Raw genomic sequence first — 20,149 nt, forward strand, 5'->3', positions numbered from 1 at the left:
GATCTGAGATGAGGTGTTTTCTTCCTCTGTCAGTATTCCTTTATTGACATATGACTTATGTGCCACTCATTAAATACTCTAATGTTGTACAGTGCAATGAACCGTGTGGTACTGTCAGACAAGACAGTCACCAAGAGAAACAACCACGTTTTAATTCATAGCAGCAACTGCAATAACTCTTCAGACATTTATTAATTTCCCAGGTCAATATTTCTTTTAACCGTGATTAATCCCTAAACCTGAAGTTGTTATGTCTAAACCAAACCTTAACAATAGAGGTGTCACATTATAATAAAATTAAGTGAAACTAAATTCAAATCATACTGGCCTTTTTCATCTTGTTGAATATACAAAAAAGTTGCATTTCAATGGTGACACGTTGGTTAAGAAAAGTTCTTGTTGTGGTTTAACTGTTTACCACAGCACTTTTCTTGTCTTGATGACCACTCAAACTGCTTTACAGTACAGCTTTGTAATTCACCCACACATTTATACACAGCTTGTATGTGCAGCACTTGTCTATCATACATCAATCAGCCATCAGGGGCTATTAAGGGTTGAATATCTTGCCCAAGGACACGTACGCTGAATGGGGGACCTTCTGATTAGTGTACGACCCTCTCAACTTCCTGACCCACAATCTGCCCAATTCTCTTTCAGTATTCAAGACAGTTTCTGCAGTATTGCAGTATGTGATCATAACAAGTGGCATAAAAATGTATATTACAACAGTTTATACTGTTGATTGTTCTGAAATAAAACTAACACCAGTGCCATGACTTAAAAAGAGGCAGTTTATTGTATTTAAGACACAGTTTTGCGTAGACCACTATGAGGGTTGGCCTCGAAATAGCTTCAAAACAAAGCAAACTATTTCCAGCACTGTGCTGATGTGCTTGTCAAAGCGTTCAGCTCCAGTCGTCATTATTCAAATCAAACACCCTCATTTATTTTTTCTGTGTAATGAAAAATCACTTGCTGTTGCTACGTGAGGTTTGTAAATCATTGTTGACACCGGCCATGTTACCATATGATAAAAGCATGTATGCTCACTTTTTTTCACCGTCAAAATCATAGTCAATGCTGTGGTAGTCTGGTTCAATCATAACATGGAAAGGGGAAGATATTGCAGAACACCAAACCCAGTATTGCAGTCTGTATAATGTGTTATTATATGAGAGAGGAAGAGGCAATAACGTGGAAATATTTAATTATCTTGTCATCCTCCCGCCTTGGTGTTCTCCTCTGTAATAAATGTAAACTTCTCTTCAAACAGTCTGCGAGAGGCCATTTCCTGCTACCTGATCCATTTATTTCAGGATAGCAGTCTCACAGGACATCATATCTTGACGTGGAGGTCTTTGGGGTACAAATAAATTCATCAACTTGGTGGGCAGCAGCCTAAGATCCAATCAAAACCTGAAAGTTGGTCTCAACAGAATGAGATAACAACAGTGATTAAACATGCTGTTTACTCTGTTATGAAAACAGACAAAGCAAAACTGCACCTGGGTGTTTGGTAGATATTTATTTTCTACTTTATAAAGGTGCACAGACTCATGGATATGAGCACAAACAGCCGATCATAACAAGCGGCATAAAAACGCTTGGTGAAAACGATTGAAATAAAACATTTTTATTGACAGCATTGTTTCCGCCATAAAACGTGTTTAAAGGCTCATTTATGCTCGATAGAGCTTCCTGTCTGTGGTCTGCCTTCATTGCGTCTGTATTTATGCTCGTCTTCTAAAAGCCTACGTATTTGCAGCATTTCTAATCAATGTTGCAAATACCCTTATCTTTCTGATGTTCTCCATTACACGTGGCATCTATTGGACTTCTGTCCGTCCTGGGAGTGGGATCCCTCACATGAGGCTCTCTCTGAGGTTTCTATGTTCTTTTGACCCTGTTAAAAGTTTTTTTTGTAGTTTTTCCTTACTCTTGTTGATGGTTAAGGGCAGAGGATGACACACCTTGTTAAAGCCCTATGAAACAAATTGTGATTTGTGAATATGGGCTATACAAATAAAATTTGATTGATTGATATGGACGGAATGGTGTAGCACCATCGGAAATCGTGGGGTGGCAGTTTAGCGAAAAGCGGAAGTGAAACAACGATAGGACATGTACAACAAATTTCAACAATGGTGGGACTCTTTGAGGAGAGACTTTACATGTTGGTAAGAAACTACACTCACTTTTTCACAGGGACAAGGACTTTCTAAAAGGTACATTGTCACAACCTCCTCCACCGACGCCAAGATTGTTGTTGCTACAAACTCTACTCTGTGCAAACCCTAACAACCACGCCAGCGAAAAAGAACGCATGGAAGTATGTGGGCAGTGATGTTTACATCATTTGATTCAGACCTCTCTCTTTTTCAAACATAAAGGCAATGAGCCTGCAACAAATTATCGATTGTCATCAACAAATCAACTATTACAAATTATCATGTCCTTGCATTTTAATTGACCAACTTCCAAATGTCTTCATTAGCTGGTTTACAAGATACACTATCCAGTGATGCATTGTCTCTGCCATGTTACATTACGGAAGTAAAACGTAACACATGGACTAAATTCATGTTCAGTACAACAAGACTGAGAGCTCGATATGTAAATTAGAATAAATTAATATTTGTTGTTGTCTAAAACAAAAATTAAATGACTCAAATGCCGCTAGAGTTCCACAATGAAGTGTGTACACGTGTGTTTGTGTGCGAGGGTATACGCTCTTTCCTGAACCAGTAGAAATAAATTATAAAAATAAATCACAACCATTATTTGTAAATATCATTATTATGGAATTAAAAATGATTCATATAGTTTGGACAGGCAGAGGCAGAGAGGCGAGCTACAATTTTTCCACAGCAGACACCTCCTAGGAACATTAATTGATCACAGACGTACCGCCTTACCCTTCCACCACTTTCAAGATAACGATTTAATGTGAGGAGGGCTTGATCTATTACATGCAAAGGGTCGGAAGGAGTAAGACAACACAAATGCTCACTTCTTCTGACTCCGTGTTTAAGTATGTGTTAATACATGCTGGTTTTATTTAGTATCTAATGGCAGGAACCCTAATTCCAATATATATATATAAATCAAATGTATATTTGTTGAATTTAATCAGTGGATACAGATTACAGATCAGAAATGCAGAAGGAAAAGTCAAAGCAGGAGTTTGTTGATTGATGATACAGCATGTCTTTTAAAGTCTGAAACATCTGCCTGAGCCAGTTTATGAATATGCATGACTGTGTTGTGCGGATCGCTTGCGATCGCTGCCGGTGTGTTCTAAAATGGTGTACACACTTAGTGTGGTTAGGTAGAAATGCGGTTTCTAGAAGAAGTGTCTAGTTGATCCTCTGAATTTGCAATGAGAAAAAGGCACTGAAGGCTCCCTGAAGGTATTTTGCTCCATTAGACCGTCAAGCAAACAGCTAAACAAAGGACAGGCTCTTGCAATTGTTTGTGGACTGTGATGAAGTCAGGATTTCTTCTTTAAGTTCAGAGGGAGCTTTCCAACAGCTCAGAATACATACGTAGGCAAAATGAATACAAAAGCTTAAGGGTTTGTTGGGTTATTTCTTTAAATTTGTAGCTGAGGCTGACAACAGGATTACATAAAAACAATCTTGCCTAGAGCAGCAACAACAGTGCAGAGTAACGAAGAACCTGCAAAATGCTGATCTGAAGTAAATGCAGCACTGGCTATATCATCTTGATTTGCCTTTTTCACAAGAACCCCCGACACAGTATAGGTGTGTAATGAAAGTACCCACTGTTCAGTCTAGTCTATTCATTAGACTTCGTTCAGACGGGTGCTTGAATCAAATAGTAGAGCAGATACTGGATCGACAAAAGTCAGTACTTCTTCTCTGAAGTCTTTTTGACTTGAGTATTTAACTTTTCAATCAAAATCAATTAAGTGTCAAAATAAAGTCACATAATGAAGTTAAATGAAACTGTATTCACACTGCACTTTCCTCATCTTATCAACCACTCAAAGCTCTTCACACTTCAAGTCACATTCATTCATTTACACTGCGCTTTCTCTGTCACACACCATTCACGCTCTGACGGAACACCGATCAGGAGCCCAAGGACACTTCGGCATGCAGACTGGAGGAGCCGGGGATCAAACCGCCAACCTTGGTTAGTTGACACAGTCAGCCATCTGACAAAGTGATAGTCAACTGGTTCAGACGGCAACAAGTTAAGAGCCAACTCAGAACAACAGGGGACACGTCTCTTGTCCCAAATCCAATGCCCCTGCCACGTTGCAGGTGTTTAGCCAGGACCAACACATGCACATGCTGGGCCTGGCTAAACACCAAAGGCTAAAATACAGAGGGTCAATCCCTCAGCTGGGACTTCTATGTCCATGAGGTGTGAGTCCAGAGCTCATTCTAATCAGTGAGACAAAGAGGCTGAGTGGATTGGTTAGAATGGTCGGAGCCTGCCAGGTTTTCACACATTCAGCATAACCAAATGTAAAAAGAAAAACGAGAAATGCACTTACATTTTTAACTGTCATATTTACATACATTTCTGTCCAAATGTTTGAAAAATAATTCAATGCATTTTAGAGCGTTATGTTCTGCGGTAAACATAATTATCAAATTAGGCTCAGACAGTAAGAGACGTGTTTAATGAGGAAGAGGAAGAAGCAGGAGGATCTCGGCCAGTTTTCCAGCTTTGTTCTTTGAAAAAAAAAATTCACTAAGTTGAAGGCAATGATTTACAATGAAAGCTAAATGTTTGAGCTATCAACGGTATTTTATCTCATGTCTCCATCTGCTTTAGAGGCAGAGAAATGAAAGTTTAATGCAAATGTTGGCAACTCTTTTGGCTCTTCAGAAAACCCTCAGGTTTCAGGTGGTAGTTTTCAAACAATGCCTCGGTTTAGAGGCTGTTTGTATTCAGCTGTCTTAGGTCTTAATAGGTTCGTTATTAACTTGAGATCCCATTAGCATTACTTACTGTACCATTATGACCACACTGTTAAGAAGTATGAGGGACCCTGATTGGCTAATGGCTGTTCTAATGGTACATTTTATTTTAAGAGTGCATAACAGAAGTCAATTAAAAAAGCATTTTTAGGGAGTGGTTCTGTCTGTTTAACCTGAGCGCTTACGTTAAAGCTGTGTGTGTAATAATAATAGATTAAAACATCTAATGTCTCTTGTGATGCTCCCATGAAAACCCATCAAGTTATATAGAATGTGTGAAATTGCCTTCAATCCCATTTACACGCTAATTGAACTCCTGTTTGGACAGACATTAGGGATTTCTTTGTTTTGATGAAAGGAAATGATTAAAATATGATGATACAAAATATTGCTGCACCTAAAAGGCTGATGTTCTGTAACCGCTTTCACAAAAACGAAATCTGGTTTGAAGCTGTGTGTATATAATTTGCTAAAAACCCAATGAAAGGAATGTCGTGCGAAGCTGTGCACTGGTGAGACAAAGCGGCAAATTCGTTTGAGATCATGCGAGATGGAGAGAGAACGGAGGTGAATAACTCTGTATTGTTATTTCTCATAACTGTGACGGACTGAGGCCAATTTTGTCCATTGGAAATGAAGGGAGTTTGTTAACATGATGCTGTCCATCTATCTTGCACACGCACGCACACACACACACTTGCACACGCACGCACACACACACACACACACACGCACCAAATTCCTCCCCCAGTAACATCATCCGTCATTTTCGAGCAGCGTTGCCAGATAATGCCGCGCTCTGACGCTGCTGTTTTCAAATTAAAAAGCAATCCTTTTGATTTATCCTACGACACTATCTCTACTATAAAACTTCTAATTATAAATCTCATCTTCACCAGGGACGATGATAACCTGAGGGTTAAGCAGCAGACGTCTGATTTATTTATGAAAACACGTTTGAACAACTTGATCAAAGATGGTATGAAGCCAGTATAAATAGAAACTCACAGAGGGGGCGGGTGTCGGCGTACAGGATCTTCAATCGCTGGTTTGGAACCCCTTGACTGGCAGAGGGGAAAGTGAAGGCGCCATGCTGCCAAACGCTCCAGCTGACACGGTGAATGTGTCATTGAGTGGGACAGCTATCACATGTGCATTTGTTTTATTCTATGGAGAAGAAACGGGATGAATCTCTAACTCCTCCCTAAGTTGTTAAAATACTTACATTTCATTCTATTTTAAAGGAGACTGTTACGACCCTAGCTCGTAGAGGAAAAGGGAAGTAGTTGAAATTAAAGTCATTTATTTACAGAGAAATGAGGCAACCAACAGAAACGAGGTCCTGCGAGTGTTGCTCCAACAATCCCAGTGAGATTCTCCAGACTTAAAAAAACAAAAGGAAAGAAAAACTTAAGTATAACATTTCTCCTTCGAGCAACAATTCTAAAATGTGTCCTTAAAGACAACTACAATCGAGCCAAAACTCATGTAAGATCCTTTTATGTGTGATATTTAGCTTCTCGTGGAAATAAATAAGTCCTCCACGTGAAACCTTGTGTCAAAATGTAAAAACCATCTTGCTCCAGTGGAGCCGTTCTGCGGCCGTCAGCAGAGGACTGTGATTGAACTGGAATGCTTCCAAATCTGAGTGCACTGAGCTGGGAGAGTGTGAAGCAAAGGATTTTTTTTTTTTAATGCCAACCCAGAATGAATACGGTCCTCGAACCCATCTGTAAAACGTGTCCCCACATGCAGATTTTGGTCCTGGCTTGATGTGTGGCTGCGACAACAACAAATAAAACCCCTCGCCTCCTCCAGCTGATGACCTCAGTCAATCCAGAGGCTCGAGAGCACCTGAAAGCCGCCGAGCGAGCAGAAGCATTTTCCACTTCGTTGCCACGGTTACTGGTCCATAACAACAGTCTCCTGGGAACCCGGCAGGCTCTCGAGGAGTCACGTGATGCAAAAGGGAAAAACCTGCAAACCTTTGTCTAACATGGATCTGTCTCCGGGTCCTCGGGTTCCAGCGGCCCCACTTCACTGTGGGGTCAAGTTATATAACAGCTGCAATTTACCAGAGAAGCAAAGTTAATTCAAACGAAAACCAACAGCAGAGAGGATTAGGAATGAAAGGAAGAGGAGAGGAAATGATGGGTTATATAACAGAGCAGAAAATGCAGCTTTGACTTTCCACTGTTCCTAATGTTGTTTTGATCCTGTGGCAGCTTATTAGCACGAGTGTGCTTCATCATATTGCTTATTCATGAACATTGACGGGCGTCTGCATGCGGCTCATATCCAGCTCATGCTGCAGGAGAAGAGCAGACCATCCATTCTGTAATGTGTTTTTAACATTTTTGGTGGTGGTAAAATTGTTCATAAGTTCATTGTTTAATTACACCCATTTATACGTATATAATGCATATAATTTTTTATTTACATTGTATACCATACCTGCCTATAAACTTAAAACAGTCTATAAATGCATATATGAGTTTATCTCCTTATTCTAATGCACATATACTGTTCACATCCTGTGTCACTGCACTTTATCCAAGTCTCTCTACAAATTTACATCTGGAGTGAAAGGTGTATATTGTGTACACGTTCTGTATTTTTATTAAATTTTACTTTCATTGCCTATTTTGTCAAATTTAACCTTTTCCCTTATCTACCTTAATCCGACTATCTGCGACTCTAACAAGTGATTTTACAGAGCGTTGGATCAATAAACCTCGTCTTATCTTATCTTAACCTTTATTATAGTTTGAGGTTTTTATCACTTGTGCAAAAGAGCATCGTTCACCAGAAGAAAACGGATGATTGCAGAAAAAAAAAGAAGACAGCACAGACTTTTATCAACGCTTAACAATTCTCCAACTTTCTTAAACGTCTAGAACTCATTATTTCCACCAAGGAGCTTTTTTGACTCCAGATTGTCATGAAACTCGTTTTTTTGTTAAATGTCAGGTGTAATTGGTAGCACCGGTTTAGTCACGAAACTCTGTGGGAAAATTTCCACACTGTGTCATCCCTAGTGCAGATCTGATTAAAAATCTGAATCTGGTCAATTTAAATGGGTTTTATAAGGGGGCTGATGGGCCTCAGCGGTCTACTGGCTGCCATTCTAGTTGATAGTTAAAATCTTGCGTACCCTTTAAATAAGGTTCAGGTGGAGTGTCTCACCCACAGCCATCTGACAGAACTGATGTGTGACTCTACACTGTGTTACGTAAACTGACAAAGTCATTATGTCAAGGTTGATGTGAGTAGAAGCTGGATACCTCAGGTAAAGAGACAGCTGTATATATGCACATAGAGAAACACGGATATAAAGCAAAGCCCCACAGATATGAATGATTCATCCTAGACAAAATAAAGCAAAGCAATGTGCTGATGAGGTGTGTGAACGTGTGGGAATCAGTTTTCTGCCACTGTGCATGCACCTTTTTAACCCGTTTCCATATCGTGGATCGCCTCTGGTGTACCTGTACACCGTTACTATGACAACCAATTTCTGTCCAGTGTTGTCTGGTGTCCAGTGGTAGTATTTCAAAGCAGACAGTCAAGCATAAAGATGAGATGTTTTTTTTTTTCTGATTTGCCTGCAGGCTGAAGATAGCTGCAGTCTCATTAAGATTCACAGCAACAGGGGGGAAAAAAGGCGTCCCGGGATCGATGGACGCCGTCTGGGAGCCTGAAGAGCCACTGAGGGACCGCAATCATCATCAGTCTTCGGCTGACTGATTACAGTCCGTCCATCAGGATTGTCACACAGCGTGATAGATGGTGCTTAATGCATGTGCCCGTCCTAAAATTCATACAATTACAGGTACAGAGCCGAGCAAGGATTCACATAGATAAAGATTGAATTTGTAAAAATGAAAGGAACTGATTTAATTACTGGGACAGTGGACGTGAGTAGTAGATTCCATCTCACACCAATAGTACGGCCAACTCTAAAATTAACACAATTCCCTTGAACACAGTTTCTTCCCACTCTTATAAAACGAGTGTGAATCACAAGCTTGACACTCACACTCAACATTTGAGTCTTGAATTTCAATAAGCTAAGGGGCCAGCAGCCAGACTAATCCAGGAAGAATAAGAAACAAGAAGTGAAGTGAACTCTTAAACCTCATCAATCTCTTGATGAACTAATGAACTCCCCTCCGCGTCGTGCACCTTTTAAATAAATCACTGCATTGTCAGTACCTTGAGATTTTGAACTCGAATGGCGGTTAGTCTTGTGTCTCGTGTGCGTCTGTTATTCACACAATGAGCATATCTGCTGCAGGAGCGGCATCATGTAACACCACTCCACAACATTTCATAAAAATCCTACTAACAAACAGATGAATGGACAGGGGTGACAACATAACCTCCTTGACAGAGGTATACAAAATATTTCAGTGGGAAACTTTTAAGAAAAGTATTTCATGATTACTTCCAGAGCAGCCTGACAAAAACATCATTTCCTCTCCGTCTTCAAGGAGGAGTTTGAACATGCTGAGAGAGACTTCTCTATTATCCTTTCACTATATCCTTCAGGTTTTCAGGTGTATGCCAAGGTCAAGTTGGATTTCTCTCCAAATCAAAACATGGCTCACAAAGTAAAATGGAGTGCACAGGATGATTTTTTTCTCTTGTCTGCAGTTTAAGCAGGATGTAGTTTCCTCCTCATCTTTAGTGAAGAGCAAAGGTTTGCCATACATTTATTAATTTGTGGCGGCTCGCCAAAATATTACCATTAACTGCCACATGTTGATTTTCTCTTTTATTTATGTCATTTTTTTCACTGAGGACAAAGATATTGGAATTGATTTCTCTCGTGTCCTTTCACTCCATCCAGCATCTACCATCACCACAAATTCACTGAGACTAAAAAATAATTGGAATAAAACCTGCTCTGACTATTTAGAAAACAATTTCTGAAAGTACATAACTGGGAGAAGGAAGAAAGAGGGCATTTCTACACCTGCCACTGTGTTCAGCCCATAGATGCATCTCCACTTCCTCCCAACATCCAGAAATGAAGTCAAATTATCCAGGATATGAAGCTGCCATCTTGCCAGTCTGTGCAAAAATGTGCACATCTTTGATGTGTCCTTTGACGGTTTTAATCCATGTCAATAACCCACCTGAAAGCGCATTTCGCATGAACAGTAACAATGCCAAGTGGAAACAGGCAGGCATGCACATGCTAGTGTACACAGGAAGCCTTTGGTTGTTAGTTGCAGAAAAAGCTATTGGCTGCAAACAAGATTGCTTGAATAATAGCACGTCTCCTACATTTGAAAGTTGTTTAGTTGTAAAATCCAGAATTGAACTGCACAACAACTTGTAGCAAAGAACAGTAAAGTGCCTTCTGAGCCATTTTATTGAACACAATTTAATATATACAAACTTTAGTTCGTTCAACTTGCAAACAAATTCTCAGTGAAGATGTTTTTCTAAATGTGGCACAAACCAGCTTTTCCCTACGTCTGTTCCTCCCTGAGCCAGTTGCTGGTAGTCATATGTTCACAATAACAAACCATGTCACATGACAAAGCTCTAAAGGGCATGAGCGTGGTCAACATTGTCCTCCTGTCATGCTCTGGCAGGCTGCTGCTGCTCCTTCCAGCGCGCGCACACACACACACACACACACACACACACACACACACACACACACACACACACACACACACATAGAAAGCCATCTACGTCAGTCCATGCGGTGCAGGAGATCAATGATTAACCGGTCAGATGCACTGCTGCATCATTTCAAGCTGAGTGAATACGTGTTGAAGGGAGAAAGAAGCCAAACAATGGATGTGAGTGATAACACACACACACACACACTCATCAAGCAAAGAAGCGGGAAGAGGCTCAGACACACCCTGCTTGTCCTTACATAGAAACAGATACATCTCACCAGCACATCTCTACCATTTCTCCCAGGAAAAGACAGAAAGGAGAAGAGACGAGGGAAGTGTTTGAAGTTTGATTTCTGACTCAAATCATTTGATTCAGCCAAAAATAAATATAAATAGATGAAAACGTCAGGGAAGAAATTAGGATGCGCACATCTTTTCTTTGGAGACGCATACTTCTATTCCTCCTTATCTTTCCTGTAGGAGGTCACATTGTTGCACAATCCTGACTGGGCTGTAAAGTGTTTTCAACTTTTAACCGAAGAGCAGCGTTTTACCTTATTCACAACATTCCCATCCCAATATGTTTTCAGTGCTGCTATGTTTCTGAAAGGGCCGACACAATAAGGCAGCAGCACAACTTTGTGTGTAGCCCCATATTCACAATACGACAAACATCAAACCAACACAGATATGGGATTATTTCCCACAGAGCTGAACGCCTGGGTAAATTGGCCGATGTGTGAACAGATAGCAAGCTTGTTGTGCTTCACTGCTGATATGATTTAGCTTCTTGCAGTGCTCACAACAGTCAGAAAACAGTGAAGAAAAATCTGCCAACCAAGTAACTTAGCAACATGACAAAGCAAACTGAACTTCCCATGCATAACTTTGCAAAACCAAAAGCAACACATGAATAAGCTCAGCAATTAGCTCTGGTTAACGTAACATGTTCAGAGAAGAGAGTGCAGGGCTAGCTCCAATTAAATTAATTGTGTTATAGTATTCACTTAAATTATTATTATTGTAAAACAAAGTATAATTGAAGGGTTTTAACACACCGACATGGATCATTTGTCTATGTACATACTGCTCCTAACATTTAAGTATGGTGTCAAAGCAGACTTATTTCATAGCGTATTTCTTTCTGTCTTTATTGCTCCAGCCACGTTGCTAATCAGAAAACACAAAGTAAACATATGTTACAAACGCACTGAGACAGCGAGAGCAGGGACAATTAAGCTAACTCTCGCTTTTGGGGAAAGGGGAATAATTTGGATAAATGTTAAGATTTAGTAGAGCATAAAGAAAACACACGGACAGTTAGCTAGCCCTCAATTTCCCATAAAATTAGGATAAACAAATGTTAAGATTTAGTCTCAGCAAACATCAGCTCAGGGCAAGCATGAAGAAACAGGGGAACAGTTAGCCTAGCTCCAAAAGGTAAAGAAAATGATGTAGTCTGCAAAAGTGAGTGATAATTATCAGATAAAATACCAATCAAATTGACGAATTGCAATTCTATATTTTGAAGGGTGACACTCTGAAATAACCAACAAATCATTGGTAATTATCTGCTCCCACCAGTCACCCTCCAGAACCAGGGAAGTTCACGTGGTGTAGAAGTGATAATGAGGGCAGACAAAGCATCTGTCACATTCAGTAGATTTAATGAAGAGACACAGAGATTCCAGTCGCTCGTATGTCAATCAAACAATGTTGATTTCAGATCCCGGGGCTGTTGAGGTTTTTGGATGTGAACGTTCTCTGTTCTGGCTTCTCTGTTCGTCTTTCAAGCAAGGGCTTTCTTTTATGAATATTAACAAAAGACAATCGTCTATTTTTACCTCTGGTTCCGATGTGAAAATACGGCTTTCTTCCCCAAAAACAACGTAGTGCTGTGTGACGCTGTGTTCCCCACCACTGTCCTATTTCTTCAGGGGTTTTGCTCCAGGAAAGCGGCACTTGTTCAAAAAGCTGTTTCCTTGTTTGGTGATTGCACTTTTGCTCCTTCTGCTGATTGACATGTTGCTTAAGAGAATGTCAATCCAGGTGAGGAATAGATAAGAGTCACCTAATTGCAAAACACACAATTACGTTTGTCCCAGGAGTATCAATTAACACATCCTAGGACACCATGCTGCATGCACAATGTGTGTTTCAGCTCAGCACTCTTCCTTCTACTGTTACACCAGCTATGTGAGTTTCTCTGGATGACAGCATCAAGCCTGAGAATACCTCCTCGGGGAAGGTTCTTGCCAAAGAGCTGTGTCAGATTCTGCAGTTATAGGGATCTTGCTTGGGGGAGCGGCAAGATGGTAAAAGACTGAAACAGGTCACTGCTTCTGGTCTGCGGCCGGGACACATAAAGTGTGGCTGTTCTTTACTGGCACTCCAACCCTTGTTTGCAATTCCCCCCGAGGGCACAATGAGCAGAAAATGGGTTTGCCATTAGCAGTATAAATTAGGATTAACCCATCGATAAATAACCTCACTCTAAATTAACTTTTTTAATTTAGCTTAATTAAGTTTAAATGTCTTGTGTCCCATAGGGACTGAAAGAGTGTAAACACATTTCAAGTTCCATCCTCATATAGAAAAGAAACAACAGGACCAGATGATTGACCATTAAAGCTTTGTTGTTGCAGCACAAAACTCTTTTAGGGAAACGATTCTCTTTTTAATCAAAGACTAAAATCCTGAAGTGTGCTTCAATGAATTCCTGGTGTCCCTCGTGGTCCATTTTACACTAAGAGGCAGTGTTCAAACTTTAAGTGCGTTCACACACACAAGTCAAATAACTCATCAGAGGAAGTATTACTCAGCTTATGAAAACAGCTGTGTTAAGTATGCAGGTGGCTTTCAGAAGTCTGAGGACCCAGATAGTATGTGGATAGATGAGGCCACTTCGGGCAATGATGCGGCAATTCTGGCCCTCCTGTGGCCTTAACAAAATTAATGTAAAATTTGTAAAATAGCAAATGTGGCCCAACTATCCCAAAGCAAATGTGGCGCTTTTTGGGCAAACATGCGCTGCTCTCTGCAAGGTGTAATCTGGATGTGAACCTAAAGTGGCCTATCTGGTAAATGGTGAATATGGCCCAAATAGCACAAAACTAATTTGGGCCACATACCACATGGAGCGGTAGTGCTGAAACTATTTTGCTATGGGGGAAAATACCTAGATAAGACTTACCCTGAAGTCGATGCCCACAGTAGAGATGAAGCTCCCGGCTAGAAAGGCTCCATCTTTGAAGCGAACCAGCAGACAGGTCTTCCCAACACCTGAATCCCCCACCAACATCACCTGAGACACACACACACAGGTGGAGGAAGAAAGACCTCAGCTGAAATCTTGTACACACATACACAGGAACGCACATATACAGTACACACTTCTCAGTTGCCCATATACAGGAGAAATTATTAATATCATTCATATTTCTATGAACCAAGAGCTTGTTCGTTTCTCTTTTGTTTATCATCAGACAACAAACTCAAATTCACTCAGTTCACTGTTGTATCATCTGATCATTTTTGTGTGTCCCAATACTGACCCAAGCACTGTATGCACTAATGCTCCTCTAATCTGATATTTAAAGATTCTGGCAGCAATACATGCTAATATGAAATTTCACTGTGTTGCTGAGATGAGATGTGATATTTGAGACACTGATCTGTTACATCTGAGTGCATTAAACAAAGGCAGAGTGGGGCAGTGATTTTTGGCAGCGCTGCAGGAAATAAAGCAGAATAATAAAATCAGAAAGGAGGGGAGGGGTGGGGGGGGTGTCAAGACTGCACTGCATTAGTTAGCGCACATTCACTTATTTGGTTGTGAGCGGCCAGCGAGCCCAGGCCGGGTGTTGAATTCTGTTTACCCGTCGAGATGTGTTGTTCCCGTTGCCCCCCCGAGCACATACTCGTGCGGTCTCGTGGACGGTCTAGCTCTATGTGCAGTGCACACACACACTGTCCGGCACTGCATTATTTATCCCTCTTTTACAAGTTCACTTACTATTACTTATGCCCAGTTCTGCACTCAAGTGTTGGCTTGTATGAAAAGACAATCTGCACAAACATAAATTAGTAGAAGCACCCGCCAGAGTGGGCCACTGGAAGAAATGAGCAGAGTCCATCTTCTTCACAATGAAAAGAACCGAATGTGATTCACAAGCAAACCACAAGTTGATCAGATGACACTTTGGCTCCTTTGAGCTGAAACACTTTATCTGAACTAATGAATTATTGAATTCACTGAGAAACAAAAAGTACAAATCTATCTGCCAATGGGCCGACTGGCTCTCTGGATAAGGCTTGGGAAGGATCCAGTATATAGACAGCCCTGTTGAGCAGCTCATCATCCAACCTTAGATTTCTACGATGTTTCTCTCTATGTTTAACTAAGTTTAAGAAATGATTTTTTGTTACTATCCTGGAAAAAGTTGTAAAGATTCGTGGGTCGTAGCTTTTTTAGCAGTAATTTTTTGCCCAAACTGCTCACTTCCCTGCCACCTACTGACTCAACGAGGTCATAACGTGACATGAGGCGATGTGAGCAACAAATCACAACAGAGATAAATTACGTGCAATGATTAAGTCAGTTCGGGGTTTTTGTCTTCTGAACTTAAGATCGCATTTGAATCTACACTGACCTCATAAATTGCCTCTCTGAATTGTAATTGCGGGAAATCCATCGTAGTGACAGCGACCTTTAATCCCTGACACTGTCGGGGGGGCAGAATTATTACCCGCTGCCAGCCACATGATGAAAATGCGCATATGCTCAACGTAGATCATCATTTGTGTTTGTCATCTCCAATTCATAATGCATTATTGTTATGTGTCATATTATATTAACTCTGTGTCATATATTATGCTGGAAGGCCAATGGGGCTTCAACTCATGATAAATCCGTCAGGTATTTTTTCATTATGTGATGTGTTCAAACAAAACAATCCAAATCTCAAAGGCGTGAATCTAGTATGATACTTAACATGATGGAACTCTGTCTGCAACACTATGGTATTATAATAATCCAAAAGAAACATACAGTTTGTCATGTGTCGGCTACAAACAAGCTTCAAAGGGATAGTTCACCCCAAAACTGAAAATGTACTCATTATCTACGCACCACTATGCCGATGGAGGGGTGGGTGAAGTGTTTGAGTAGACAGAAGACTTTTGGAGTTTCAGGGGTAAACAGCGTTGCCAAATTCAATACAATTGAAAGAAATGGTTGTAAATTCTTCAAACGAAAAAAAAAACAACAGAAGAAAAGCCTAAATGTTCTCTGATATCCTCCGGAGCTGCGTTTACGTGTGGATCACAGCGACATTACTTCAGTTGTATAGGATTCGAGTGCTACAATTTTTACCCCTGAGACTCCAGAAGTGTTTTGTGGAATCAAACACTTCACCCACCCATTCATCGGCATAGTGGTGAGAAGATGAGTGAATTTTCATTTCTGGGTGAACTATCCCTTTTAAGCTGCTTTCAGACATGCACCAGACATTCTCCAGAGGGGCCATATTTGTGAATGCAAATGTCCAAGTGAGAGCCTCTGGACTTTGTGCGGACTTTCTCCGACCAGCCCCCCATTTCACCTTGAGCGAGTGTTGAAGGTGTTTCCAACCGAGACAGACGCAAAAAAGAAAAAATACAAAAACAAAGTAGATCTCTGCATGACAAAGTGGTGTCTTTCACTTACACACACCAACAAAAGGTGTTGAGAGCTTTTAGTGATAAGAGCCAACGCTGGTGTCGATGTGCTGTCAACAAAAAACACCTGATCTCCGCAGCAGAATGAAAACGCTACATCCTGCCTCTGCCTGAAAACGGTTGTATAGACTTGATCTCAGCACCCCCAACTCTGACTGACCTCCAATATTCCTGGTCACAATCTAACATATAAAATACATATAAGACAAAGAGAAAGATATAAGCAAAGTTTGAAACTTGATAAATCAAATGTATGCAATCATTTATTTACTCAATTTAACTTATATATGATCAATTGTCAGATAAAAAGTCAACTTGTGTAATATTGATCAGACACTAGTATCTGTCTCTTCTTGGCAGGAATGAGCTTCCATACAGTTACCTGAAAACATGGCCATATGCTTCTTAACTTTGTAAACACACTGGTCAACAACACTATACTGGCTTCAGTCTTTTTCTTATATTCAGCCTCTGGCATCGAACAGTCGTTTTCTGGGAGAAAAAACTAATCTTGCAACTCTGCAAACGAACATTCAAACTCAGGTGACAGGAGATAAGAATCTTTTCTTTGGATCTAAATGCTCTGACCTCGCAGCAGCAGGGATCGCACCTGTGGACATGTTGGAAACCTTTTTCCCAGAATCTCTCAGCTCACCTTGAAGGCGATGTCGTAAAACTCTCCGCTGTTGCTGATGGACGGTCTGCTGGGGTAAACCAGTCCGGAGGACGGAGCGGCAGCGGCGGCCAGACCTTTCCCCGTCCTCCCGCCGCTGCTGCTCGGCGACGCCTTGGGGCTCTTGGCGGCCCCTTTGCCTTTCACCGCCTTCTTCCTGGACATGGCCCCGATGACCTGGTCAAGCCCCGGAGAGAAGAGAAAAAGCGAAGAGGAGCGAAGTGTGGAAGAGACGGGCGATCTGTTCAGGCTGCTGTTACTTTTCCCTGTTGCGATCGGAGGCGCGACGAAGCGAATAGAAGTTCACCTGTGCGTCAAAACCATGACTGTGCGTAAAAGCGCAGATCGGTCACGGACACAGTGAGGAGACTGTTGGGCTGAGCCAGCTGTGGACCCGGTGCAGCAGCTGGATGAATGTGAGGGGTCTGGTTCACTATGTAAACAGCTTCTCTCCTCCCTCCCTGGTGTTGTGATGATGGGAGCGCACAGAGCCATGGTGCGTCCGTAGAGAAACTCCACCCTAAAGCGCAAATAACATTATACTTCCACATGAGTCAGTGGCTGTACGTTTACATGGAGACCAATATTCCGATATTAACCAGATTAAATAATTGGAATAAACCATATTAACATTATTTTCTGGTGACCTTAAAGGGATTGTTCACTGAAAAATTAAAATTCACTACTCCCCACTATACCGATGGAGGGGTGGGTGAAGTGTTTGTGTACTGCACACAAGCTCTTGCCCAAGGGTACAGGCGGAATGTGCTGAAGCATCGCTTTTATGGACATTGTGGATGACACCACAGGAGCAGAATGGAGGCATTTTCAGTTTTTTTCAATCGGCCCCCAGTTACTTCACTTGTATTGGATGCTGGAGGAATCATTTAAACTGTAACAACAGGCAACAACAGAAGCAATGTGCTTTGCCTTTTCTTCGTCTTCTTCTTCTCCTTGCTGCTTCCCACCATGCATTGCACCTTTGCAAACAGAAACGATGTACATGGTTATTTGCAGCGTGGGGAAGTGGGATCCGATCACAAGACACGTAGGGCCACATTTTGATGTCAGGTGTGAACGGGTACACGAATACACACACAAGGCGAGTGGAATCACACACACACAATACAAACTGTGTTACATGAGGATGCGAATAGTGTCACCTCTATACCGCGACTGTGACGAGTCTGGATCCAATCGTGCAACATGGAGATGTTGGTATCCAGGATATTTTGGCTTCATTTTTGGATGGTGGGAGGAAGTGAAGATGCGTCATCCATCTTTAAATACAGTCTATGGTCCATACCAGCTGTCATTTCCCAACACGTTTTATTAATAATCACCTCGAAAGACTGGGGCCCAATTTAGAGCTGTAGAAGGAATAAGACGTAAATTCTATTTTAGGTTGTGTTTTCTATTTTTAAAAGTTCAGCTTTGGTAATGGCACATAGTCAGTGTGTGACCGCCTGTGACAGGAAGCTTCACATTTTCTCCACACTTTCGCATTCAAGGCTGGCTTCACTAAGCCAGACAAATTCCACAGTATTATCACACACCTCCTTCTGGTATGGGACAGAGTTGCAGCGGACAGGCTGTAAAATGTGGGACTTCAGCATGACACGAGGTGCATGATTTACATAATGCTTTTTTTTCCTTTTATTCAGAGCAGCTCTAACGCAGAAATACTCTCGCTGGCTAAGGGAAACATTGGTGCTGGAGAAATTGCTACAGGAATTTTTGTAGAAGAGGGTGAGAGAGAGTTGAGGTGGATGAGAGGGCATCGAGTTTTGAAACCAGGATGGAAGCAAAGAGGGGAAAAGGTGAATTGTCATGGAAGCAACAAGAACTCAAAAAATATATTTTATACATCTTAAATCATTATTTTAACAACAATGCAACAGTGCACAAACTCTACCTCCACCAAGGCCCAACAGGCCCCATCAGGGTTCCAACGCAGCCTGGAAAACCTGGGAATTTAAAAAGTACTTTTCCAGTCAGGAAAACAAACTGAAATAATTGACGAAAAAAACACAATATCGTGGGAATAATCTTTATTGTCCTGGGATTTTTTTTTTTTTAAGTTGTATTTCCGCCCCCTACATCGATCACCTGTATTTGATTGAAATTGATGTCACAGTTGGTAAGAAGCTGTGCAGAACAACAGGCATGCTCTCTGCTGTAACTGTAAAAACCCATTATAACATTACCTGTTCAAACAATGCTTTGGCAATAACTCACAGCTTACTATGTGTACCTCATAGTGGGATTTCCTTTATGTTGAAGGAGGTCGAGCATCATAGTTTTGTCCAAGGTTCAAGTTCATATATACGCCGGAGTTTCAACCATTTCAGGAAAATTTTCAAGTAATTCAAGTAACAAAAAGAGGTCGTGGTAAAGTTTTGTACAGGTAACACACGGTGATGGATGTAGCCATTAATCATGAACCCTGCCTCATTGAAAAGAAGGAATAAAAATAGGGTTAAATGTGTCCTGCTGAGAAATCAACTAACCAACCAACAAACAGTTACGGGGGAATACATGACCTCCTTGGCGGAGATAATGATTATTTCACTTCCACCACTGTGATGATACAGATTCTAAATCCTTTGACGTAATGCAGAAAGGATGATCTGTCCTCTGCACTGGTTACTCACTTGCTGTGACGTGCATCTATGTCCCACACAAGGCTTTTATGTCTATTTGAATCTATAAACGTCCTTTAAATAGAGATTTTTAAACCTGAACAGTGCCCAGTACAACCAGGAGGTGCTTAAAAGTCATATTTCCATCCATGCATCTCTGACGTGATTCACTCACTTTTTTATGCACAGACTTTCTCAGTCGGGAATTGTACCAACAAACCCACATCCTTTTGGTCACAAGTCTTTGAACATCACCGCCGCCCCCACTTTAATATTATATCACAGACTGGGAGGATGTGAGGAACCATACTGGGGCTGCGGAGACGAGACAGACACATGTCTCTGCCGTCTTGTTACACAATCGCAGCACAAAATAGACCCGTCGTGTGATCTGCAGGTTCACAATTAAAGTCGCATAACGCGGCTGCGAGAAGCGACTCTGCTAGGTTATTTATCCGTCTGTCCAAAAGCGATGAACACAGCAAACAGGATGCAGATGCATTTGGTGGTGAGACT

General features: G+C 41.3%; 1 protein-coding gene across 1 annotated transcript in view; it reads right to left on the bottom strand.

Annotated features, from left to right (window-relative positions):
• Positions 1–17,532, bottom strand: part of LOC117752837 (ras-related protein Rab-26) — a 67,724-nt gene extending 50,192 nt beyond the window's left edge. The window contains exons 1-2 of the mRNA XM_034570508.1: positions 16,974–17,532; positions 13,794–13,904 (exon numbers count right to left, since the gene is read on the bottom strand). Of these exons, the coding sequence (XP_034426399.1) occupies positions 13,794–13,904; positions 16,974–17,156 (294 nt within the window). The 5' untranslated portion in view covers positions 17,157–17,532. The remainder of the gene's footprint in view (positions 1–13,793; positions 13,905–16,973) is intronic.
• Positions 17,533–20,149: the final 2,617 nt, after the last annotated feature.

This window comes from Hippoglossus hippoglossus, chromosome 19, assembly GCF_009819705.1.
Source record: "Hippoglossus hippoglossus isolate fHipHip1 chromosome 19, fHipHip1.pri, whole genome shotgun sequence".
NCBI classification, from domain to species: Eukaryota; Metazoa; Chordata; class Actinopteri; order Pleuronectiformes; family Pleuronectidae; genus Hippoglossus; species Hippoglossus hippoglossus.